The sequence below is a fragment of the Lates calcarifer genome, linkage group LG17, assembly GCF_001640805.2.
Source record: "Lates calcarifer isolate ASB-BC8 linkage group LG17, TLL_Latcal_v3, whole genome shotgun sequence".
Classification (NCBI taxonomy): domain Eukaryota; kingdom Metazoa; phylum Chordata; class Actinopteri; family Centropomidae; genus Lates; species Lates calcarifer.
The window spans coordinates 9,865,876-9,890,753 of record NC_066849.1 but is presented as its reverse complement, the minus strand read 5'-3'; the positions used below and the strand labels follow the sequence as shown (position 1 = coordinate 9,890,753).

The window sequence follows — 24,878 nt, the reverse complement described above, 5'->3', positions numbered from 1 at the left end:
GTAACAGTGCTGAAACTCATCTGTGTCTTTGAATAATGTATTTTTGCTCAGCCTGGGGGCTTGTTTCAGACAGTGAAAGATTCATGAGAAAGTTGCAGGAAGTCCATTCTATAATCTTGAAACCTCCCTCAATGTGTCTGATCTGTGTCTGCGTGTCTGCAGATAAAGGTATGGTGTGTGTCTGAACCAGAAAACTGCCCTTTTGTTTCGCCTTTCAGGTGTCTCCCCCCAAAAAAGAACACCTTACTGCGCAGTAACATCTCAAACAGAATCCACAGTCTAAGTCATCAAGGACACATGATATTCCTATTTTGGCAACGCGTTTCCCAGTTAGTGAGAGGGGAAGGTGGGAGTACACAGCTCCCATCCTCTGGAGCTTGACCTATTCAAAAGAAGCGACCACACAGGCTCACGTACAGAAAGCGAAGAATGCTGGTTGTGAATTTGTTCTACGGTGGAGTGTTGATGCTCTGCTGGACCTGGCTCTGTGTGGCCCTCCATGTCCCTCATGGACAGCAGCTGATCCAAGACCACAATCCCACAGTGACAGGTCAGAATCTGCACAATTCAAACCAACTATGCCTTTTTTTGGTGAGATGCCTTCACATTTTATGCTGTGCTGCTGTTTTCTAAGTTGTCAGTTAGTATGTTTTGAGTAGAAACTGGAATGGTTGCATGTAGTTCCTGCTTTCAGTGTGTCATGTAATCATCTTATTTTCCCATATCAATCAAAACAGACCACCAGACAATGAGCTCAACAGAGACTTTGGAAAAAACCTCATCAACATCCACAGTTTTTCATCACTCCCCTCACAGTGCACTGTGCTATGAGGATGACATCTTCACAGCGTTGCATGAAGGTGTGGGGAGCGGACGGTGAACTCACAAACAGCAGTTTGACTCTGTTTGGAGTCTGTGCGGCATCTGACGATTCATCAGCATCAGTCTTATCAGAGCTCGCTAAGGAAACAAGCAGAAACCAGAGAAATGGACTGGAGGTTTTGCATCCAACTGGAGGTAAGAGTTCACTCTGATTGAGATCAGTTTTGTTTGAATGTTTGTTTTTTATCTTACGTCATGTTTTGTTTTCTCCATCAGTGCTCGTAGCAGAGGAAAATGACAGTGGAATACTAGAGCTGACCTTTGACCTCCCATCGTCTCCTTTGCTCGAGCTGAGCCCTGTGCTGCTCTTGACATTTGAAAGACAGCTCAAAGGGGGAAACCTGGACGTCACTTTCACCAGTCCGTCTCTGCAGCCTCACACACAGGTAAAGACAGGCCCGGTGTCAATATTGCATGAATGGAATTACACTAACACACTAAGACTATTGTCATTTCCAGTCTGTGTGTATCTCAGGAGAAACACAGCACATATTACTGACCGGAAAAGCATCAGCAGGCCAACGTTTGCCAGAAATGGAGGATTTCTGCTGAGACAAAAACCCCTGATATGAGTAAGATCCCATCTCCTTATGTTTTCATGTTCTTGTTAAATGTGTGTTAAATGTCCTCACATTTCCTCACATTGTCAGAGAAGAGCCTAAAAGGCATCCTAATTGGTGAAAAATCAGGAAGTAACATCAGCATGACTCCACTTCTGCTTTTCTCTGGGAGAACGGGAACTGAAACAAGGTTGGTTTAGCTTTCATGTTCCGTATTGGGTAATTCACCAGATTGCTGTTACAGTGGTACTCATGAGTGTTTTTTTTTTTGCTCTCTTTCTTAGACATACACATGTCTCAGGCTTGTCCTTGGCCTCTTCACAGACCTTCTCCTTCCTCTGTGAGCTGAGGCGGTTCCTGGGTGACGTCCTGCCTAAGGAGCACCCCAAGTCCCCTCCGCTCCAGCTGGACTCCTTAAAGTCCATGCCTCCCCTGTCACTGGGCTTGTCCTCCAGCGAGACCCTGCTGGCAGGACTGATCAACTCCTCGTCCCCCACCGTCTTCTCTTTCACCAGACTGAGCTCCATGTTTCCGGTGCATCATGGACAGCTGGCCCTGCCTCATGAACTGTTGGAGGAGCTCAGGCAGAGGTTGGAGCAGATTGTGATGCAGATAATGGGGGTAATAAGGGAGGAGGAGGTGGGTCACAGGGCCGCGAGGAGGCTGGAGAGGCTCAGAGAGCTCAGCGTGCTACCGAAGAAGGGACCGGCAGCAGGTGATGTGCACAAGAAAACAGTGTCCTACAGCCTCAGATAAACTGAAGAACCCCCTTCATCCACACCTCCTGTCATCTAAATGTTCATTTTTAACTCAAGATCATGTAATACCACTTTTTTTAAGCTTATGTTTCTGTTTTCTCTTCTGCATGTGACAGGAGAAAGCCAGTACCGCGCCTTTCTTCTGCTGAAGGCCCTGCAGACGGTGGCCCACACGTATGATCTGCAGAATCGACTGCGGGCCAGCAGGGAGGGCCGAAACACCCCGACGAGGGACTACGTCTGCGGGCTGAGCAGCCTCACCGATCTCCCTCAAAAGGCACGTCGTGGGTCCAGACACCGCCACCATCAACAACTGCCGCGGCTCTTGCGCCTTCCCCCTGGTCAACGCCAACAACCACGCCGTCCTGCTCAACACCCACACTGAGAGCGGGACCGCGGAAGAGCGGGCTCCGTGCTGCGTGCCCGTGGCCTACGATCCCCTCGAGGTGGTGAATTTGAATGAACATGGGACTTACCTCTCTGTCAAACCAGATGTAGTTGCAAAGGAGTGTGGATGCCGCTAAAACTTGTTTTTCTCTCTGAGTGTATCTGTGAGACTGTAGCTTGCTAGGTGGAGGAAATGTGTCACTTAATCGTCACATAATTGTTTCATTCACGCAGTATTGATACACTGGTACTAAGTGCACATGTTAATTCATAGAGGCCTCTTCATATGCCTATACAAGGAGCATATATACTTGGAGTAGATGCACACAGCAAAATCTTCTCGCACTTACAAATGATCAGATTTATTGAAAACAAAAATATGTGTGTTAACAGATGTGATATAATAATTCAAGCATCAATATTATCATCTTCCTCTGTATGTAAATCTATCTCATAAGTAATCTGAATAATAAAAAAGATGTTGTTTAATCAGGGCAAACCTCTTATCTTCTATAAAACAACATTTTGTGTTTTATTTAAGTTTCCCATTATCCTCTAAAAACTACCAAATTGATTATACTGAGTATACTGAGGACTGTTTGTGTTCTTTATTCAGAAACATGCTGTTGTCACAGCTGACGACCTCTCTCGCTGACCTTTCACTCATCTTCCAGCAGCTGCATATGTTTTAGGCTTTAGGTTTGGGCTTCAGGATTGCTTTGTTGCCGATCGGCTTTTTTCTCCTTCTTATTACTCCGACCTCTTCAGTTCCCCACCACCACATGAAACTATCCCATAGGGAGATCTGCAGGCAGACAACAGGAGACAACACACCAGTTCACATAGTGGACGGCCCTAATACATACATTATACAACCATATAAAAATATCTTTATAAACCCACTTTCTTATTATACAGTCGATTAGATTTTTTGTTTTATTTTATAGCTCTAACTATTATGGAATAGTTTTGTTTTACTTACAACAAAATCCACCCTAACATGGAGGTGATTTCATGTCCTATTCTACACTTCACATTTCAGATTTAATATGTGAATTTTTTCAAGTCTGCCATTTCACTGAACACAGACAGACTGACAAGTGATAATGTCATCCAGGGCTAAATCCTGGAGCAGCTCCACAGACAGTGCCGGAAGTACCATGAGACTAATAAAATATTGACTTTGTAATGTTGCAGTATGATGCAGAGAAGTGTTTTCATACTTGTAATGCCTTATAATTGTTTTATAACACATTACAGAGCACATAGAAAACCTAATCTGCACTGCCAGAGATTTTGGGCTGTCTGAACACTGCTCAACAACAGCTTTGATCGAGACAATAAATATCTGTAACACCTGACATCTCTCAGTGCCCTGCTAAATCTGATCTCCATAAAACAATTCAGGGTCCATTTCATGATAAAGTCTACTGGATCAACTACACATCAGCTAACTGAACGGATGAGCCTGAAAAAAAGCCTGCATTACCATGCTGGATAAGAGTGAAAAAAGTTAAGCTTCCCAAAAACCAATCTAACTGTTGATATGACTCTAAACAGAACCAGTGAGCTCTGTGAATGCATGACAGTCATAAACAATACCTGAGTTATTGAGCCATCCTGCAGACTTCTAAAGAAAGACCTTATACCTGTCTCTTCAACAAAACAGTCCACAGCTTCTAGAAAAATAAATAATATAAAAGTCACTGAAGGCCTGTTGACAGAGGAGAGGGAGTTTAGGATTAGTGCAGTGTACAGTATATGGACTGTGCATGTAGCATATTACTGCAATAAACCCAATGACATTTCTGTAAACAATAGATACAGCTGGTTTGTTATTCTTAGTCAAGATATTTCTTTTGTCAGCTGTGTTTTCTGTCTGTCTCACCATGCACTTCATTCACTCCTGAGGTCACAAGCAGTATGACCAGCGCCACCACTATGCAGCGGTTCATAGTGATTCCCTTCCATGGATTTGGAACATCGCTCAGGTTTTCGATGGACAGAATCCAGTCATAAGACACTGTGGAAAGACCCAAATGAGTCAGAGTCATGTAGAGCAGCTGCTGTAAAATTCAGTTGGATGTTTAGGCTGGACATGTTTCTTACTGATGATGTTCTCAGATGTTCTCACTCTGGCTCCTTAAGTCCTTTAGAGATGGGGTTTAAGTTTAAAATTGCATCCAAATGAAGCTGTAAGTTAGGATGAAGAATTCAGTTTTTGTCCTGCATAAAGACAACTGAAATCACAGTTTTTGCAAAGTATATGTGCCTGTACTGCCACATGCACAGTCTCTCAAACTGTACTGTATGTCATAGACTAACATAACACAGCTTAAAATAGGCACCTGCAGCTAGTTAAAGAAGACAAATGTGTTTTGAAGAAGCTCAGGGTCTTGTTTTATACGAACCTTTACACAGAAAAAAAAATTAAAAACAAAAAACCTACCTGATTAGACCCTTTAGTTGTGCCTCACCGTTGACTTGAAGGTTGGTACACTTGTGTTGATGGCGATTTCTGATCTGCAGGCACCAGAGACAGTGTTATACACACCCTGCAACATGCTCCTTCACTCCTTGATTGACAGGCACAGATGACAGTTGTTGAAAAAAGGAAAATGACATTCATAGTGTGTACTGATACTGCTGATACTTATCAGTATTTAGACTGTAGGTGGACAAGTGTAGCCTATATTCTGTTGATGATGACAAAGGGGGTAAACCAAAAAAACAACAACAACAACAAAAATTTAAAAAAAATAAAAAAATAAAGTTGCTACTCTTGTTAACAGTGTAATTAGGGACTGAGTGACTTAAAAGTAACTTGTTAATAACTATAACCCATGTACATTTTCTCAGTGACTGTCCAGTTGCAATTCAGCTTTTCTATCATAGTATCATAGACTGACTCACCAGGTGTGTTTTTGTACATGTGGTGGAAAGTCACTAAATACACAGTGCATACACCTGAACTTTACATGTTTTTTGTTTATTTTGTTTTGTTTGTGTTTTTTTCTTTATAATTGTACTCCACTACACTTCAGAGGAAGCTACTGTACTTTTTACTCCACAATGTATTTGAGAGCTGGAGTTTATAAGTAAAGAATTTGCAAACAAAAACTGTGGTGGTGTAGTATAATGGAAAAATTAGCTATAGCTACAACAGTAACCTGCTGCTTTAATTAATGCATCAGTAATAATAAAATGTACTCCAGTATAACACTCACATAGACCTGTTTTTTTAAAACTTTTAATGCTTTCAGTACTTCTTGTTAATAAATTATGTACTTCATTAAATAACATTTTTTACGCATGGTTTGTACCCTTCATTAAGTTGTGTTGTGGTGAAGGAGCTCATCAAGTGCGTGATACTTCGATAGTACGCGTCAGGATGGATAGGACACTCCCCTGACAAATACCGCAGCCTGCCCTGCTCTCAGCCCCTCAGAAGGCGACGAGGAGAGGACAGAGCGAGCAGCTAGTGTGGACGCTGGCCGGATGGTTAAATCTAACCTACAGACGATTTTGAATAGTCATTGTTTTGTTAGAGAAAAAGAGAGAAACTTAACCGACATGCCTGTTATTGAGCAATCCAGTAATAAACCTGAAAGCGAGAGGTATGTTATAGTCGATCTGAATTGCTATAAGCTAACTTAGCAAGCTAAGCTAAGTTTAAAAACCGCGGCCTACTTAAGGGACACGGTGTATTTTCTCGAGTAGCGAACACTGCTACCGATATTACTTGTTTACATAACAGCAGTATTTATTCCAGTCGACGTTTTAAAAATACAGTGTCCAGTCGCGTTTTGTCGGATAGCCTTTAATTAAATGGCCTTTTAAAAAAATCACCTTAAATTACAAAAACATGTCCCGTCTGTATAACGTTTATTGAAAACAGTTACCCAGCAAATAGACAAAATCATACTCTGCTGTTGATACCATGTTCTAGCTAGCTAAGCTAAGCTCGTGCTAACGCTTCAGCTAATCGGTGAAACGCCACAGAAATACGTTAGTTAAATGCTGGGGTGCTAGCTAGCTAACATCAGAAGTGTCGAATTAGCTGTTGACAGCACCATTTCATTCAACTTGTGTTTTAGTTTTTCATTATACCCTGTGTAGAAAGAACGAATGACCTTATTTGATTTGCGGTTGCCTGGTATATGATGTTTTAACTTTTACATCAATGTCAACGTAACGGAATTGCTAACTGTAGTAGCCAACAGCTAGCGCTACGGTAACATCGTAACACGAATGTTTTCGTTTCTGAGAGGCTGCAGTGAAAATGATCAGTGGCTATAATACCGCAAATGTATGAGTATATTTCACATTATTGTGTACATTGATGTTTATTTTTGTTCTGGCGAGGTTCTACGGACCAGTAAACACATTTATGTAACGTTATGTAAAGTTAGCTTGTAGCTAACGAACCTGGCTGAGATAATGGCTGAATTGATCATTTGCAGCTTCATGACTTGTTTTTTTCCACTTCGCTCTCGGGTTCAGCTGCTAGCCAGCGCTGAGACATCCTGTAACCCCTCGTAAAGAAGGATAAGGTGAAGCAGTTTGGTTTGCGGCGGGGCAGTCGGTCGAGATCGCTAATCAACATTTAACAATAACCTTTGTGATGAGCTTTAATTTCACTCAATGCCTTATTAATAATTGTGGGGACATTTGCTAGGCAGTGGACCGGAGACTGCTTGTTTGTTGGTTCACTTCCAACTGAATGTGTTGATTGACTGGAGATGAGATCACAGCGGGGTTTGGTGCCAGGAAATATGGGTCAGAATTTTAAAGAGCTGGTGAGCGATTAGCCTGGGGGCGTTTTTTGCACCTCAGTCGTGCCCTAACAAGATCCTGGTTTTGGTCGAGGCTGTTTGTCTGGCTCTATAGTATTGTGAAGGATTCATTGGAAATTTCCACTGCTCTGTGAAGGAGGGGGTGGTGGTATGGGGAATTTTGACTCAAGCGATGACATATTGTACACAGAAGCTATTCCTTATTCAATAGATGTATAATTATTTCTGACCTTTTCTGTTGATCCTGGTGATTTTTGGCATTTACAGTATCAACAGTATAGAAGCCATTATGTAATACTTCAGTGATAGAGATTGTTGAGTTGTGTAAATTATTCAGTTTTCTCTCTCAGCCATGGCTTTTTTAGACTTCAGCAGAGCTTTTTAAATTCATTCACTCACTGTTAATATTGATCCTGTCATGTACTTTGACATAAAGCTGGTATAACAGCACGTCGCCCATATGAAGCACCAATGCTCTCTTGTAACATAAACTCCTAAAGACGAGTGGTTCTTTACAGGATATTCATGCATGTCAGCGGTGCTGTTACGCAAGCAGAGGTATGAGACTCATTGCTCATGTGATCGGAGCAGCTGTCATTTCCAAGACAACCTGGGCCGTGAATATGCATTGCCGCTTGCTGTGGACATGCTGAATGGAGAATTTTGATTGAAAACCTTGCAGTATGTTAGGGTTCATGCAAGGAAAAAGAGGCATTGAAGGATTTATGTGAAGATGGTAATTGGCTGTTTTGCATAATCTGATAATTGGATTTAGGGACAACCTGTGCCAGTGTGCTTTCTCCACTGCTTTGCACAGGCAATGGGCTGGATACTGCAAATTGACTCAGTTTGCCCAGGCTATGGGAGTGACAATGTTTCTCATTTGGGTTTCACACATCTGCTCTACATATAGCACAGCAGTGGCATTTGCGTAAGAGAGCATCTGTGAGTGAGAGCATTTGCGTAACTGTGGCAGAGCTGCTGCTCCTGCTAATGGGTTTTGTTCCTGATAGGGGCTCTGAGAATAGGCCTGCTCTCAACACTGTAAATGTATGCAGCTACACTCTCAGACATCTGCACAAGCAAGCCAAGCTAATTCTATAGTGCGCTTTGACTGGCCTTTGGGTTCAAATGACTGATCTTTGTAAACTGGTGTTTGTCCCCGTCTGTTGTAAACTGGAGCAACACGGTTAGTGCAGGACTAAAGTAGGCTAATGTTTAGACAAACAGAGCCTGTTACTCTGGCAGCCTTCCCCTAAGAATCACGTGACTGGCTTAAAGTTAGCCCAGAGAGGCCAAGGCACACAACCCTGTTAGTTTTAGGTAGTGAAACATTCGTACGTGAACAAAGAACTTGTCCACAGGGGACAGTGATGACAAGCATGAGTCAAGTCTGTGAGATAAAAACAAAATTTGTCTTGAGTGGTTATAGTAAATATTTTACTGAAAGTCATCAGTGATGTGGTAGTGTAGCTTAAACCACTCTTGCTTCCTGTCTGTTAATTTAATGTGCACAAGTCCAATGTTCCTTATTAGCCAACACATACAAACGTCTGTACCTAAGAAGGGGACAGTTATTTATTTAACCCCCCCCCCCCCCCCCCCAAAGCCCTGTACATTGTATCGGAAGACTCACTCAGCTTTAGAAAATGTTTTACTGTCATTTCACAGATGAGTCACTCAATAGTATAATGTGTGCTAAGCCTGCCCTTTATATTGACAGTTGCAGAACTCCTAGTGAATATTCTGTTTCTAATGGCTCCATCTGCGTTTGTGTTTTTTTCACTCTCCAGTATCTCCAGTCCCAGGAGGTGCTCTCACTGTTGCAGTAACCCGTGTCCGGGGCCTCTGTGGTGCTCCTGATGCCCCTCTCCCACCCCTGAAGATCCCAGGTGGGCGAGGGAATGACCAGCGGGATCGCAATCTTTCAGCTAAGCTATTCTACTCTGTAAGTTGAACCTACTTTTTACCCATTTTTACAGCAATTTGACTTCTTCTCTTGGCAGGAGTATGTTTTTCACCGGGGTCAGAGTGGACCTGCCTTGAGCTAACAGCACAGAAAGACAAGGTTATCAACTGAGCGAGACAAACACAAAAGCGGTTGTTCAGAACTTTTGCGGCCTATCGCTCTTCAACCTCAGTGAAGTTAATGATGTAGTTGTTTTGTTAAGATGTTTTTGTAATATCTGAATGTAACTCTTAATGCTAGACAAAAAAATTGTACAAGGCAGCTGATCAAAACATGTTTGATAATAAACAGGATGTCCCAGATGAGGCTGGGATCTCTGGATAGCAGAATTTAGTGTGCTGAGTCTGTTTACCTAGAAACCTTCCGTTGCCTTGTGAGCCCCTGAGCTGAGGCTAGTCCTCTCCTTCAGAGTACTACATATACACTTTCTCTTTAAATTCACTTACTTTTATTTACTAACTTACTGCACTGCTCTACATGTTATTTGACCAAGCTGTAGTTGTTTGTCATATAATCTGGATCTAAATTGAACATGTGCCTTTGACAGCAAAATTGTTTTTTTTTTTTTTTTTGTTTTTTTTTTTGTCGTCGCAGTTTTATTATCAGTCAGTTAATTTGAGAAGTCACAGATATGTCTTTCGAAATCATAACTGCATTTCCTTCCTACTTTCTGAAATTGTAACTTTTTATCTCAGTGTCATCTGAAGTAAAATTATTTCTCTTCGTTTCACACTTTTCCTCCCTGCCCCCCAGGATGCTCAGTTGCTGGTTCTTGAGGAGCCTCCACCTGCCAACGGCAGAGTGCGCTTCTTGCTCTTTGAGCCCCGTCGCTCTGAAGGCAAACACTGTGTCTGGAGGACGGCGCTGAAAGGGGGGAACCTTTACGTTGAAATCCCTCCTGGAGCTTTGCCCGAGGGCAGCAAAGACAGGTCAGCAGGCAAAACACTGGCAAACAGTTATATCAAATTAAAAATGTCTCTAAATGTAAGAAATCGCTAATATTTTGTGAAAAGAAGAACCAAATAACAGACTCACAATCAAATTACAGACCTGAAGCCTTTGTCAAGATCTGCTTTTAAGTTATGGTTCATAGAAATGTACTTTGACCATCATGAATAATAATTCTCTTGTGAACTTTGTTAACATCCCTCCTTTAATACATTAACACTTTATTGTTTGCTTTGTCTCTTTAGTTTTGCTCTTTTGCTGGAATTTGCAGAGGAGCAGCTTCAGGTTGACCACGTGTTCATCTGTTTTCACAAGAGCCGTGACGATAGAGGTAACACTTTTTCTTGGTTTTGGTTTTCAGAACGGTTAATGCTTAATATAAAAAGTCAACATCAGCAGTTTGAATTTGAAATATGAATATTTGAGTCTTTAGTTAACCACATGTGAAATGTATGTCCAAAGTAAATCAGTTTGAACATCAAAGAGGAGGTAACATGCTAATGCTAAGTGAGGAAGAAGGAGCAAACTCACATTGTTTCTCAGTATACTCAAAACTGTAATGTACTATATACAGTATGTTCACTAGCTCCAAGTTATTTTCCAGGTATTTTGCTTTTTTTCTTTTTTTTTTTTTTTAATGGAGAGACTAGCCGCTCTGTCTGGGCTAAATTTTGGAAGGTATAGTTTCTGTATCACAGTCAGAATTTACATCTGCTTTACATCTTGTCTCTCCTCAGCATCCCTGCTGCGTACATTCAGTTTCCTGGGCTTTGAGATTGTGAGACCGGGTCATCCCCTCGTCCCTGCCCGCCCTGACGCTTTCTTCATGGCTTATAGCATCGAGCGAGACTCCTCTGATGATGATTAAATGACGCTGAGCAGTTACATATATTTGTTGTTCTTATTTCAATCCATACCCACACATGTTTTTAATTTCTGGAAATGAATATATTATCCAAGTTCAGTATGGTTGAGGTTTCCTGTCAGAGGTCCCTTTTTTGTTTGTTTTACATACCATGTGCTGTGTTTCAATGATATTTGCACTAGGGTAAGATGTTAATATACCAGGAATGTAAAGCAAGCGCCCACATAATATCCGGGCATTGTATCCTCACCATTGTATTACCCTTCATGATGTGTAGTGCTGACTTCCTATTCACCTACCCCCAGACACCCTGATGATCATCTCCACAGTGTAATATTTATGATAAATTCATCTTACTCATGTAAGTAGATATGTCTTCATAGTAATTATCAGTTGATTCTCCTGTTTATATTGATTTTTTTTAATGTGTGCATGATTTTCAGTTGTTGCTTTGATTGACTTGTTAAAAAAATCTGCATGTTGTAACTGTACTAAATAAAAGTGCTCACCTTAGACACATGTGTCTGTGGTCTTGTGGAGTCATGGAGACATGTGGCCAGTAAGAGTTCCGGTTTCTGTATGTGTGAAAATGAGTGTTGTCTGACCACATCTAAAAGTGGACATGTCTATACCTGTTACAAATGTTCACATTTGTTTGCAGAGTTGATAGAAATTGATAGTTGAGTTCTGTTGTTGATAAAGTTTACAGATGCTACTATTTAGTCCGACAATCACCTCCTTTGAGGCATACTGAGGCCTTTACTGATTTGTTACTGTCGTGTTATAGAAGAGTAATCATACAATAAAGTGAAGAAGAAGCAAGAGAACTGTAGCACAATTTTTGAATGCTAAGTGAAAGCCCTTTTTATACATACCAAAACTTATTTTTTAAGTATTTGTGACTAAGCAACAATCAAAGTTAATGTCTTAAGGTAATATTTATCAAGTATTCCCTCATCAAATAAGTGAGAAGAGCATAGATTAGAACAGAAATCTCTGAGCTGATTAAGATAGAAAATAGGTCTTCAGGGCATTTAATGACTAATGTTACTGCAACAAATGTTCAAAGTGCTGCATTTTCTTGGACCAAATTTACATTAGGAAGAGCAGAATATGAATATCCAAGCAAGAATGGAAATAAGTTTGTTATTTACCACTGGACATATGCACAGACAGTTTACAGTTTATGTTGAACTGTAGCTGCCTAAGCGTCATTTCATTTCAAGATGGACTCCAGAGTTTTCACATACTGACTGTAGATGTCAGTCCATCTTCAGAGTGAGCCACAGCTGACTGGTCACACTCACAACTGTCTCAGGGTCTATAAACGACAGATACTGCAGGGACATGCAGTCCTCCCAATCCAGAGCAGACTGATCTTGGATCAACCCTCTCTCCGCCAACTTCATCACTAGCAGAGCTCGTTTGATCGTCAGCCAGTTGTGTACAGCTGAGGTTGTGGATCCTCTGTGATTGAGGAGTGGGACGCGGGGCCCCCAGAGGAGCACCTGAAGCATGGCCACCATGTCCTCTATCTTGGGCCCGCCACTCACATTCTGCAGCAGAGAGGACAGATGAAGAAGACCTTGGCGGTATGAGGACTTGGGCAGACTTGGACCTGAGTCCAGAGATGTTGAGCTCTCTTGTGGGGATAAGCAGTATTGAATCAGGGCTCCAATCTGGGATTTAACTGAAGCAAGAGGGTGAGGCGCAGACGGGGCAGAAGACTGCAGGCTTAACACCACACGGGGGGAACCTTGTATCCTCCATAAAATCTGGATCCTTCCTGTTTTCTCCCACTTAATTTCCTCTTTCAGCCCGCTGGTCTTGAACCTTGAAAACTGCTCTGGCTTGTTTCCTCCCTCATCCCTCTCCCTTGCTGGACCACACTAAGAAGATCTCCCGGGGTCTGAGCTCAGCTGCAGCGCCACTGAGCTTGAACAGATGCTGTGAGCCCATTAATATCTGCAGCAACAGCACACACACCTGTCTGTCATAAACCAGACAATCTGAGCTCTGCAGCGAGCTGCTGTCCTGAACAAAGTCCTCTAGGGTGACATGAGGCAGGTCTCTCTCCACAGTCACACAGTGTCCTTTCTGGAGCAGAGATTGAACTGAGGGCAGATTAATGTTTATAAGATCTGAGGTGTGCTCAGTGCTGCCTCCACCTGGTGGTTTAGCAGCAGTGCAGTCTGACTTAAAAGGACAAGAGGGTTCTTGAGTTTGTAAGGTGCTGGAATCACTCCTCAGGGTGCTGCTTGGCTGGAAATGAGCAACCATATTTTGCACATTGACGTGTGACATCTGGTGTTTGGTTTGAACTGAGGGAGCTTCATCAGGCTGCTTGTGTACCTGCACAGAAAGAGAGAAAACTTGTAAGGCTAATGTCATGATCAGGAAACCCTTGCACTGCAGAGTATTCAGTGTTTAATATGCAGACTGATATTCATTGTGGCCTTCCTGTTGCAGTTGTGACACCTGATGACAGTTTAGAGGAAGTGCTTTTGGTACCACAAGTCAGCATCACAGCTGCCACTGTTGATAAGGATCATGTTTGTATCACTTGTCACAGTTGCTGTGCAACATTCAAACCACATACAACTGTGAGCCCCCCCCCCCACCGCCCAAAAACATGCCTTAAAGCATGCAGAAAATGTTGTACACTATGTGGAGTGAATAAAAGAGCTGGAATATTACCCTTAAACCAAGCACCCTCCCTGGGAACTTGGGGCTGCGCAGGCTGTAGTAGACTGCGTCTCCAAACTGCTTTGGCTGGCTGCCTTCAATCAGCAGGAAATCCTGAGGCTGGTATGAGCTGACATCCCTCTCTGTGGCTACTCCTTGCAGCAGGATCTCGGCCTCCACGCTCTGCGCCATACTTCTCAGAAAGAGTAGATGGCGATGCTGAATCCCCTGAGAAACAACCCTCTGGTCGTCAAAGCTACTGAAGAGGTAGGGCAGGTGCTCATCCGGGGTGTCAAAGGACAGCTGGGAGAAGGACAACAAGGGGATGGGACTCCTCACCTCTTCCGTTTTCTCCTGTTGGAAGTAGCTGTCAGGTACGTGGGCCAGCATGTACAAAGGGTTGTCAAAGTTTTGAGGGTGCCTTTGCACTGGAGACAGGTGAGACCAGGTAGAGAGCGGAGGTGCGTTGCTGTTGCAAGGGAAGGAGAGGGTGCGAACTAACCTCTTCTTCGGGACAGGCGGTGGGTTGCCGTCTGAGAAAAACCTCATCTGGTGCAGAGAGGGATCTGAACAGTACAGTGGATGAGATTTAGGTCAGAAATGCATGGTGAGTGATGCAAAGGCAACAGTTTGGACAAAGGCAGTCTGCATCCACACTTGTGAAAGCGGTTTGTCTGAAGTCTGAATATTCTGCAAGTCACGATAACCAAGTATCATATGCATTTCATTGAAAGTAAAAGTTTCAGACAGTTACTTCCTCACTCAGTTCTCACAAAGCGCAGTTCTCATGAACTGAAAGGCGAACTGAGAGGGCTGAACCACACACTATAGTAGTTATCTTTTTTCCCATTACACTCAGTTGTATACGTCAGTGTTTTTTTTTTTTTTTTTTTTTTACATTTTTATTGGAGAGCCAAACAAAACTAGGGGATACACTAAGTTACATGACATTTAGCTGATTTGTTTACTATATGTGACTAGTTTCCTACTCACTTCTGTAAACCTACCATAGCGCTGGTGTATGGGGCACTGGGCTGCATTACAATCAGTGGAATCGGAGAAGACATCGTTGTATGTGTAGTTTTGATGCTGGAGTCCAACAGGGCTGACGATAACACAGTCAGACTCTACACTGGAGCGACTGGAGGAATGACTCCTGTGTAAAGAAAATGCACAGAATAACAAAAACCCTCCTGCCATGAATATATGTGCAGTGCATGAGCAGAATGCAGCTATTCTCAAATAATATTTGTGTCTGCAAAAAAATGTCTCTGAAAGTTTGAAAAAGATGTTGTCTGTGGTGCATTTTACATCTAAGGGCATCCACTGCAGAATACTTAACATTATAACAGTTAGTTGTGCAATCAACCATAAAGAAAAGCCAATCAGAGCATCATCAACTGCAAAGATCTGTATTTTATCTTACCTGTGCTGTTTGACAGGCAGTGCTGGTGGCAGTACCTCCGCTCTGCCAGTTGAACCAGACGCCATCAGGAATCTGCAAAGTTACAACAGCTTAACCCTCTCCTCCGCCTCTCACACACTTCACTTCTGTCACTGATTGCTGTGCATGTGCGAGCTCACAGGTGGCCGACTCAGTTTCTGACTGAAACACTTCCCGTCTATCTCGGTTACTCCCTCTGCCTCTTTTTCTCTGCCTCTGACTCCCTTCTCTGCGTTGCTGCTCGTTCTAAAATGACTTTAATTTCTTGAGTGTTCTCTGCTTATCATTTGCTCTAATCGTTTTTCATTTTTTCAAATTTTTTTTTCAAATTTTTTTTTTCATTTTTTTTTTTTTTTTTTTTAGCCTGAGCTTGAGGTTGGCACCGGAAAAAGCAGTGTCTGTTCTCAAGGCAAAACTGTTCTCTGAGCTAACCTCAACTTGACACAATGGGGGAAGAGCAGTTACAACAGTACCCCTTCAATTTGTGCTCTTTTCTCTTTCTTTTCCTCTGTCGCAGTTGATCTACATTCGCCATGTGAAGCCTCAGCATGAACTTCCCTCTCCTGGATGATGCAGTTTTAGCCTTTACACATGCAATGCCCTCAGTGGATACTTGGCTCTTGCATCTAGGAGCTTTAGCTTTCTCTGACTTTAAAGGAAAGGTAAAATATTAAAGCAGAAAAAGAGGTGCTTTATTTTGTGCATGTCTTACATATATGACACAGGTGGGAGGTTTTGGGTCAATATCTGTTGTTAAACAAATTCATTTAGTGAATGTACATACTGTACGGCCTTTAATTATATGCAAAGAAGTAGCATTACACAATAAGTCAAATGTCAAATATGCAAGAGAGGCTGTGAAGTGCATTTATCAAGTTAGTGACTTTTAGTTAGTAGCTCTTTGGTATGTTTGTCCAGAAAGACTTAAGATTAAATTTGAGAACTGATAATATATTTTATAATGCACAGGTTTAAGGGCAGTTTGAGACTAGTTTTGATGCTAAAGATCAGAATAATGAGGATTTAATGACACAATGACAACAAGTGTCTGTAGTAATTTATTCCATTCAACAGAATTCAAGACTACAACCACATGAGAACATCATTAGAGGAAAAATTGGAGGAACACCAAAGTCATTTAATGGCAATCTGTCTGATAGTTACTAAGATATGTCAGTCTGGACCAAAGTGTTGAACCACCAGAAGCTAGCATTGGTTAAAATGCTATTATAAATGGCGAGGATGTGGGGAATACAGCTTATAGAGCTTCTTGAATTTGAATTACAACTGTTATTAATATTTATGATCAACAACCCAATCAAGTCTCACACCATTGTGCCACTTATTTATAGACAAACAGTGTGAGTAAGCCACACAAGTATAAACAATGACCAATTCTGGATATCCTGATAGGTGCAATAGTACCTGTGTGATGTTAGTGATATATAAAACGCCCCCCCCCCCGACAAACATGTTTATGATATTATATTCTAATAACTGAGTTGTCGCTCTTTGTGTTGTCGTGCTACCTTGAGTGTATTCTTGAGGCAGAGGGTGTGCTGCTGAAGTACTCCCAGAATGACTCACACACTCCCTGTGTTAAAGGGCTGTTGTCTCTAAGCTGTTTTTTCATGATCAGTTGTGTAACGTAACAGACACCATCACATTGAAAAACACGATGACAATGTGTAGATCTGTTGTAACTAACAATGAAGTGAATCCCTGTGCAACACGCAGTATAAAACAACCTTATAAGGTGCTGAAGGGAGAAAATGGAATATAGAAATTCTGCATATGGTGTTCATTGTGGAGACCAAACAGCGCTTCAGTGTTTAACGTCTCCAGCTGTTGGTCTTCTTTGGTAAAGGTAACCAGATAAACTTCTTACTTTTCACTTCCATCTGAGAACAGAGAACAGAGAAGGATGCACACATCACAGGATCACACTGAGTCACCTGCTCTACACCCTGTGTGTCAGGCTGTGATGACTACTGGAAAAAATGAAGTGAAACTATTTTTTAATTTTTTTTATTTTTACGCCAGACACTGTAACTAATAGCACTGATATCATGTACAATAATTAATTAAAGAGGGGCTGGGGCTCATTATTCAGAAACATGTTTCTTGTGACTGATACGTTATTATATATTAACTATATTGTTAATACTGATGGCACCAGTGTGTTAGCAACATATTACTGCTGCAGCTGACTGGTGGAGATGGGGATAGTTCAAGGGTTGAACCTTTCCAGAGGTCACAAGATAAACCTTAGGGGTTGTTAGTTATTTAAATGAAACTATATGATCACTCTCTGGTGAAACTGTAATAGCTCACAGATAAATATTTAGTCAAATCTAAAACATAAAGAAGCCTCTCTTTCTCTTGAATGTTTTTTTTAGCTTTGGGGACCACAGATATCTGAGGTTTCTGTATGAACTTGTCTTGTAAATTTACAAGAGAAATAAACTCTCAGGTGTCAGTTTATTAGTTACACCAAGCTAAAACTAATATAGATTAATGCAGTGGTACAGCAATAAATCCTCCCCTCATGACTATTATTATGTTCAGTTTATGTTGAAACTGTTGACTGTAGAGAGGTGACTCAACAGTAGAGATGATATAATTCTTGGTGTGGTTGATTTTTATTGCATTGTACTGACAGGTGTTTCTACTATTTTGTCCACCTTACTTATACCATTGGGTTGGAGCCATTAAATGAAAATGACAATGACCTCCCAGTATTACACGATACATTTAAATGTTGGTAGACTGAAGAGAAGTTCTGCAACTTTATTTTAATGGAGGCTTTTAGCCAATGAACTATGAGTGAACGTAATGAAGGCGGAAAAGGCTTATTTGCCTTAAAGCATTCATGTAAAAGCACTGACGTCACACACATAAACAAACAACATGTCGGGTGATTATAAATTTAGATCATCTTAATCTATTCTTGTATTTCTCCTCGCCTTCCACTTAGAGCAGAGCACTCTGCCTCATAATGATATTTACCCTCTAGATTTCAGTGTGTGGGAGAGTTGAGGACAGAGGCTGTAAGGATGCATTAGGGCGACCATCATTAAGGGCCTCTCCACTCAACCTCTTCATATGCTAAGGAGTGAGGAGTGCGTCCCGGTTTCCCTGCCTTTAGGGATCCATCGACACACATCCAGTGCTGCAGGGCAACAAGATCCTGGCTAAGTGTGGAAACTATACAGACATATTCAGCAGTGGGGGGAGTGAATAGAAGCAGCCAGCCTGAGAGGGACTGACATTTAAGATCATGAAAGCAGCGGAGGAATTCATTAACCTTAAACACATGGCTGATGTGAGGTATTCACTTGGACCATTATGAGAATCTTAAAGGTGACCCTCTGTGCCAAACAAACTGCTTCTGGTACTCAGGAAAAGAGAACTGTGAAATAAAATGTGACTATGAAAGACTCACACACACAATATTTATGTTGTTTTATTTTTTGATGCGACATTAACTGGTACATATTTCATGAGTTTTTCACAGCATAATGAGATTCATGGCAATCTGTGCCTTTGTTTTTAGAATGATAAATGCATAATTTAAAGCAAGTTAACTTGTATTAAAACACATCTCCAGTCCCTTGATTTCACTCCTAATGGCAGGAGGTGAAGTGCTTCCTTATAACCTCATAGAAGCGGCGTCTAAGCTTGCCGTCTGGGTGTCTGGCTGCAGATGCAGGTGAAACTGTTGCGCTGGTGGAGGAGGCAGAAGAAGCTTTTATCTCCGCCTTTCCTAATCTTCCTTTAGTCTGTGAGTCAGTTGAGTCTTTGGAAAGTCTCTTCTCGCCTTTGATGTCTCCTGTCCTTGTCCCCGGAGCTCTCCTGAGACAGCAAGCAGCCTCCTTGTCCTTGGTTGGGCGGCGTAGCCCGGCTTGGCAGAGAAGCGCCTCCTCGCTCACCATCTGAGGGCTTTGGCTCAGGGTGATGAAGCCGTACGGGGTGGTGACTTTGGCCAGGTGTGGCAGAGAGAGAGCAGCTCTGCTGGCGGGGTCCAGGCAGTGCTGGGCCTCGGTGTAGGAGCACGGGTAGGACCCCTCTCTTTGGAGGGGAAGCCTCCTTTGCATTAAAGGGTCTGAGACGCTCCGCTCAGCTTTGCGGTCTGACAGAACCAAACTGGAGCCGGAGGATGATGTGGCAGATGAGAGGATGGAGCAGGCCTGGAGAGACAGAGAAACCTGACTCCTGCTGTGTCCCAGGATACCCCAAGCCTTTTTCTGACTCTGCATCATCTTCCCCTGTCTCCTTGTCCAATGGTCTTGAGCCATTGTGCACAGACAGGCTTGGTATGGTGAACTGTGGGATGCTGTCGGGTGTTAGAATATTTGGAAAAATGTTCTCCCGGCTTGACTGGGAGTCTGATCCCAGAGAACAGCCTAAGGACTTTGCACTGCTGGTAGCCCACAAGAGTGCACGGATCCCTGCGCTGCTGTGCCTGCGTGCTGTGGAGAAATCATCTGAAGCGTTGGTTCCACTGCAGATAGCTCCAATACTGAACGTCCGTGTGACCGTGTCCTTATACATGTCTGAATGTCTTCCACTGTCTTTGCACACAGGCTTGGCTGTAGATTGGCAGGACTGATGAGAAGCAGCAGCTTTTATGCATCTCTGCTTCCCATATTTTGTCCTTCACTACATGCATCAACAGGTGCGTAAATGTGACGAAGGCCAGAGCCGGAAATGGTTACCAATTAGGGAGCTTGTCAAGTATGGAAGTATAATGAAGGGGCCTCTCTCTTAAACCTCTTCATATGCTAAAGAGCAGAGAGAGAAGCAGTATCTCCCTGACTCTCTGAGTGTCTGGTGGCTCCATGAGGGATGTATAACCTGTAGTGAAGTTATAACATGCCAAGTTATAACTAATCAGATTACTTTAGTTTCAGGCTGCTTTTTTATGTGCAGTGGGGCTGCGAGTATTGCTTATTTTCTTGATCAATCAATTAATAATTTGGTCTATGAAATGTAAGAAAACAGTAAATACTAATCATTGCTCTTTCCTAAAGCCCAAAGGGAAGGTGTACAAGTTGTTTTGTCTGGCCAACAGTCCAAAACTCAAATGTGTTATGTTAATGTACAGCAACAGCAAATCTGTGCAACTGAGAAACCATGACAAGGGGACGTCTGGCACTTTTGCTTGACTTGAACTTAAAAGTGTTGATAAATTTTCTGTTAATCGATAGATCGTCAACTCCAACATGCACCAGGATAACGCTTCATCACTGTGAGTAAATCTGCATGACACAGAAAACAGAACAAGAGTAATTCATTTTCAATTAAGAGCTTAGGCCTGCAACCAAATTCTGTTTACTTAATATGTACATTGTGTATAGTTTTCTGCTCAACCTGTTGATCGTGTATGCAGCTGCATCACATTTCCGGAAGAATCCTCATTAGCAAAAAGCTTAGTAAACAACTAGTCTTCCTGACATCCACATATAAAGTAAATGACAACTGCATCATAAAATGCCAGAGTACCCATTAAAGAGATCTGCAATCTGAGATCTCTGTTGAAGAACTCTTGCAACATGGGCATTAATTCCAACACAGAGCTGTCCTTGGAGCAGACTAGATGTTGGATTTGGGAAGAAGATGAGATTGTTTAGTGTATTTCTTTATATTGTATGAGTGAATACTGCTGCAAGGTATATATAATGTTCCTGAACATTACACTATGTGATTCCTGATAGGCTCTGCAAGGATACAGTGTAGGTCATTGGATAACCTGGCCAAATTACCTTTACATTAAGTTTACTTAATATTTAGCAATTCATGATTAAAAATGCATTATTAAGAACAAACTGCAGTTAAACACAGGCCATTTGAAATATTAAATTTTATGGTAACATAGAATAATCTGAAACCTCAGCGGCAGCGTTCATCAAATAGTTCAAGATGTCTACGTGGTCTTTGACATTGAACCAAAACCGGTCACATGACCGTCCTCCCTTCGGCCTGTTGTACGCTAATTGGCGGGATTCGTTCATTGGCCCGCGGCTGTTGGAACAGGTGCATTCGTTTGCACTGATTGGCCACAGGGCAGTGACCTCAGGGTACATTTCCCCCTTCGAAAGCCTGCGCATCACTGTAGTCCTTCAGCTTCTCCTCCTCAGTGCAGCCCGGCAGGTCCACCAGGCTTCTTGACCCGCAGCAGGATGACTTGTGAAATCCGCAGAGATACCGTGGAACAGGAGCAGGCCGAAAACACCGAGGTAAAGATGGACGGCACACTAAAAGCAAGGCCGGCTGTAGCAGCTCAGTCCGCCATAGCTGTTGCATCAACATGAAGACACGTGTATCGCTGTTGTAGTGGTAGTTTCCTTGAACTGTTTGGTCTCCTCACCTGTAGGACAGAGTTGTGAGGAGAGACGGTGTGCTTCGCTACATGCTGCGCGGCCTCTTCTGGCCGTTTGGCATCGTGGTACGTGCAGCAGCTAATGTTGACTTTTGTTTAGCTTATAAGATTTAAACTCGACCTGACACCAGCTTTCGCTAACAGGTACGAGCATACCGCGGGATGTGGTGGGTCCTGGGCTTCCGGCAACCAAGGGAGACGGCCCACGTTAGCCCCGCGGTCCCAAGCCCCGCACGCCAGAGCCTCGCCGGCCGCAAGCGCCTGCGCCGGGTCACCCGCCTGCTGCTGTCCATCTTGCCCCGCTGGGTGCAGGGCGCCCTGGGTTACCCGGTGTCCAGCAACATTGGGCGCTCCCTCTCCCCAGGTATTGTTACACTACACTTCTGAGTTTGATCGAGCTAACAATATTAGTACCCTGTCCTCTAGGCTACATCCATGGTGTCTTCACCTGGGGCCTGCTAACCAGTGTTTGCAGAACATGAAACGGGCCCGTGTCATGGATTAGATTTAATATTAAGCCGTTTCCTCTAGCGTTACAATCATCAAACAAACTAAACACTGGGAGGCATATACCCACAGCAAGGCTGGGCAATCTTCGAGTTTACTTCCTTTTCTAGAAAATCTCCATGACTAACTGTCCCCCCCCCCCATTGTCATTTTGCCATTTCAGTCTCTCAGCTAGAGTTTTCCTCTTATCAAGCATCGTCCAATAGTTAATGGTTATCAGTATGTTTTTGCAATAACTCTGATTTCAGTATTTGACCCTTTTGATAGGTATTGAAGGTAGTGTTTATATACAGAGGAAGTGGGGGGGACTCACTCTTAAATGTGCTTGTTTTTCCAACAGAAATCAGAGTCTCTCCTACTAAACCTTGTGGAAAGGGCAGCAAGAGAAAGCAGGATGAGTTGGATGAGGATGAAGAGGAAGAAGAGGAGCATCAGACCTGGGTGGAGGCGCTCACTCAGGAGCTTGCTGATGATGAAGGCCCTGAGGAGGATCCTGACTATGAGGTTGGTGCTACATCCCAAATATCTTAACTATTCTCAGTTAACACTGTGCTGTGAGCTGAAATTTATTTCTAAATGTTTAGAGTGGTTCTAAACAGGGAAGACCGATGGTTTCAGTTTGTTCCCCTCGTTCCTTTTTTGAAATGGAGGTAAAGGCAAAAAGGTGCTTTGATGATTAGCTGTACCAGAAGCACTTGGATTTATTTGCTTGGTTGATAATTTTTCAGTGGAACACTGGTCCAGTTTGTGGTAAATGTGATGTCCAGAGTAGAAATACTCAAAAGTACCCTCAACTGTGCACAATTTCATCATTTTTATAAACTTCTCACAACACGACTGCTTCGGAGGAAACGTCCCTTAACATAACATCATGCTGACAATTTCTCAGCCCAGTACTGTAGAAACGGAGAGTGATGAATACCGCTCGCACAACAACACAGAAAGCGACATTGAAGTTCAGGAGAAAGGCGTGGTCATTATCGAGGATGTAAAGACGGTAAGATTGGAGCACTTAAAAAAATAAAAACAAAACAAAAAAAAAAAACAATATGGAGAGTGGTCAGAATGATGCACTAATGTGCCTTATTTTGTGTTCACAGGATATTGAGCCATCCACTCCAGCTCAAGTCTCCTGTCCTCCCGTTTAATGTGCCATATTCACTGTTATATTGTTTTCAGTGTTTTTGTATGTTTATATATTATTACAATAAAACTTTGTCCTATGCCTTGACATTACTGTGGCTGCTCACTAGATGGCAGTAACGATGTTTCTGTTGCGACGAACATCTGAAACGGTGCAAGGGAAAAGAGATGTGTTGACTTGTTGTTGGTACTTCTGCATAAGGTTTCTTTTTAATGCAGCTGGTATAAGGAATTGCTTTCCAGCTGTGCAGTTTGTTGCCTTAAATGTGGTGTTGACTGTCAGGGTTTTGGTGCTCACCAGTGCAGTTGTGTTTCCTGTGTTTGGCTGGTTTACTGCCAACTAGAATCCAAATACAGAATTATACATAAGCATTGTTTTTTTTTTTTTTTTTTTTTTTTTTTGAAGATGCAGACTTTTTCCATCTTTATTTGAATTGAATAAGAGGGTGGAGCATGTAAAGCTAGTACTTAAACAGTGGAGATAACGTCTTGACATTAGCAATTAGCTTTTCATGACAACAGTGTCTACATTCATAAATGTCATGTACATAGCCATCATGTCCAGTTTCTAAAATTCTTCAGTCTGTATTTCAGACCACAGTGTGACAGAGCTGGAGTCAGACCTTGTGACCTCACTAATCCATTATATGTGCTTACAACTAATATGACATTAAGTGTATAATACCTTAAGACTTAATGAGAGGAGAGTAGCTTCTAATGTACAATAAATCCTTGAGCTGGCAAACCCTGAAAATGACTCAGAGCTTCACATTTGCCCAATGTCACATTTTTAGTCTGCACTTTTACGTATGATGATGATGATGAACATGGACTTTCTGTCCTTTGGCAGATGTTGATAATAGCTATAGAAGAACAGCACAGTTGTGTCTTCATTTTACATTCTTTCAAACATGTAATGCATCATAAAGACAATAGTTTTTGCCACTCAGTTTATAAAGGCCTCTGTCGTTACATGTGACTCATAATTGAACGAACTCATGTATGATCTGCGCAGTTATGGTAGGGGTGTTGACTCCCAACAGTGTGACAACAGATAAACCAGAGCTATTTTCGACTTTAAGCATGTGACTTTCAGTTGTTTGACCTGAGTTCATCCAAGCAGAAAATGAGTGTTATCGCATAGCTTGCATCCCACTGGCTCTCTGCTGCAGGTGAGGGGGAAGCAGCTGCCATGTGGCTCTCATATGCCCGGCATCAGGAGAGGCTGTCGAGTGTGCTTTTGTGCCGCCCACAGAGTCGTACCTCTGTCCGTCTGCATGCATGCGGTTTTCTCCGTTCACCGCCGAGTGAGAGCTGTATTTATGGGAGTAGGTGGTGGGCTGCCGTGAAGGGCCCCGTGATCCTCTTGAAAATGACTGAACCCGCACTCATCCTTCCAACAATCAGCACCCACTCTCCTACGTTGTAGATGAGATCATGATTAGGGATGAGCTAATGTTGGTCTTTTGTACCCGCTCCTGAGTTTTTTTTTTTTTTTTTTTTTGGTGCAGTTTGTCTAATTTACATACAAGTTTTAGGGGTAAGAGTGAGA

At 42.5% G+C, this 24,878-nt stretch overlaps 4 protein-coding genes and 1 long non-coding RNA gene across 5 annotated transcripts; 3 read left to right on the top strand and 2 right to left on the bottom strand.

The window, feature by feature from the left end:
- The first annotated feature begins 208 nt into the window (after positions 1-208).
- On the top strand, positions 209-3,079 carry amh (anti-Mullerian hormone). Its single transcript, XM_018667404.2, is given in 10 exon segments — positions 209-550; positions 738-871; positions 873-1,017; positions 1,099-1,268; positions 1,342-1,386; positions 1,388-1,454; positions 1,533-1,632; positions 1,727-2,157; positions 2,317-2,462; positions 2,464-3,079. Coding segments are annotated over 10 exon segments (1,620 nt in total). The 5' UTR covers positions 209-429; the 3' UTR covers positions 2,725-3,079.
- Positions 2,925-5,192, bottom strand: LOC108877385 (uncharacterized). The gene is made up of 5 exons (XR_001960090.2): positions 5,037-5,192; positions 4,697-4,780; positions 4,476-4,610; positions 4,190-4,266; positions 2,925-3,392 (listed from the first exon to the last, which is right to left on the bottom strand). It is a non-coding gene; the product is annotated as an uncharacterized LOC108877385 (long non-coding RNA).
- An 821-nt stretch (positions 5,193-6,013) lies between these two features.
- Positions 6,014-11,680, top strand: oaz1a (ornithine decarboxylase antizyme 1a). The gene is given in 6 exon segments (XM_018667384.2): positions 6,014-6,204; positions 9,177-9,243; positions 9,245-9,331; positions 10,106-10,281; positions 10,546-10,631; positions 11,038-11,680. Coding segments are annotated over 6 exon segments (666 nt in total). The 5' UTR covers positions 6,014-6,085; the 3' UTR covers positions 11,169-11,680.
- A 490-nt stretch (positions 11,681-12,170) lies between these two features.
- On the bottom strand, positions 12,171-15,667 carry peak3 (PEAK family member 3). The gene is made up of 4 exons (XM_018667383.2): positions 15,277-15,667; positions 14,858-15,006; positions 13,863-14,416; positions 12,171-13,517 (listed from the first exon to the last, which is right to left on the bottom strand). Exons 1-4 carry the CDS (start codon positions 15,339-15,341, stop codon positions 13,029-13,031), a joined length of 1,257 nt encoding a protein of 418 aa, XP_018522899.1. The 5' UTR covers positions 15,342-15,667; the 3' UTR covers positions 12,171-13,028.
- A 5,732-nt stretch (positions 15,668-21,399) lies between these two features.
- org (oogenesis-related gene) lies at positions 21,400-23,414 on the top strand. Its single transcript, XM_018667333.2, has 6 exons — positions 21,400-21,533; positions 21,671-21,742; positions 21,821-22,040; positions 22,524-22,687; positions 23,073-23,180; positions 23,284-23,414. The coding sequence occupies exons 1-6, from the start codon at positions 21,477-21,479 to the stop codon at positions 23,329-23,331; spliced, it is 669 nt and encodes a 222-aa protein (XP_018522849.1). The 5' UTR covers positions 21,400-21,476; the 3' UTR covers positions 23,332-23,414.
- The last annotated feature ends 1,464 nt before the right edge of the window (positions 23,415-24,878 follow it).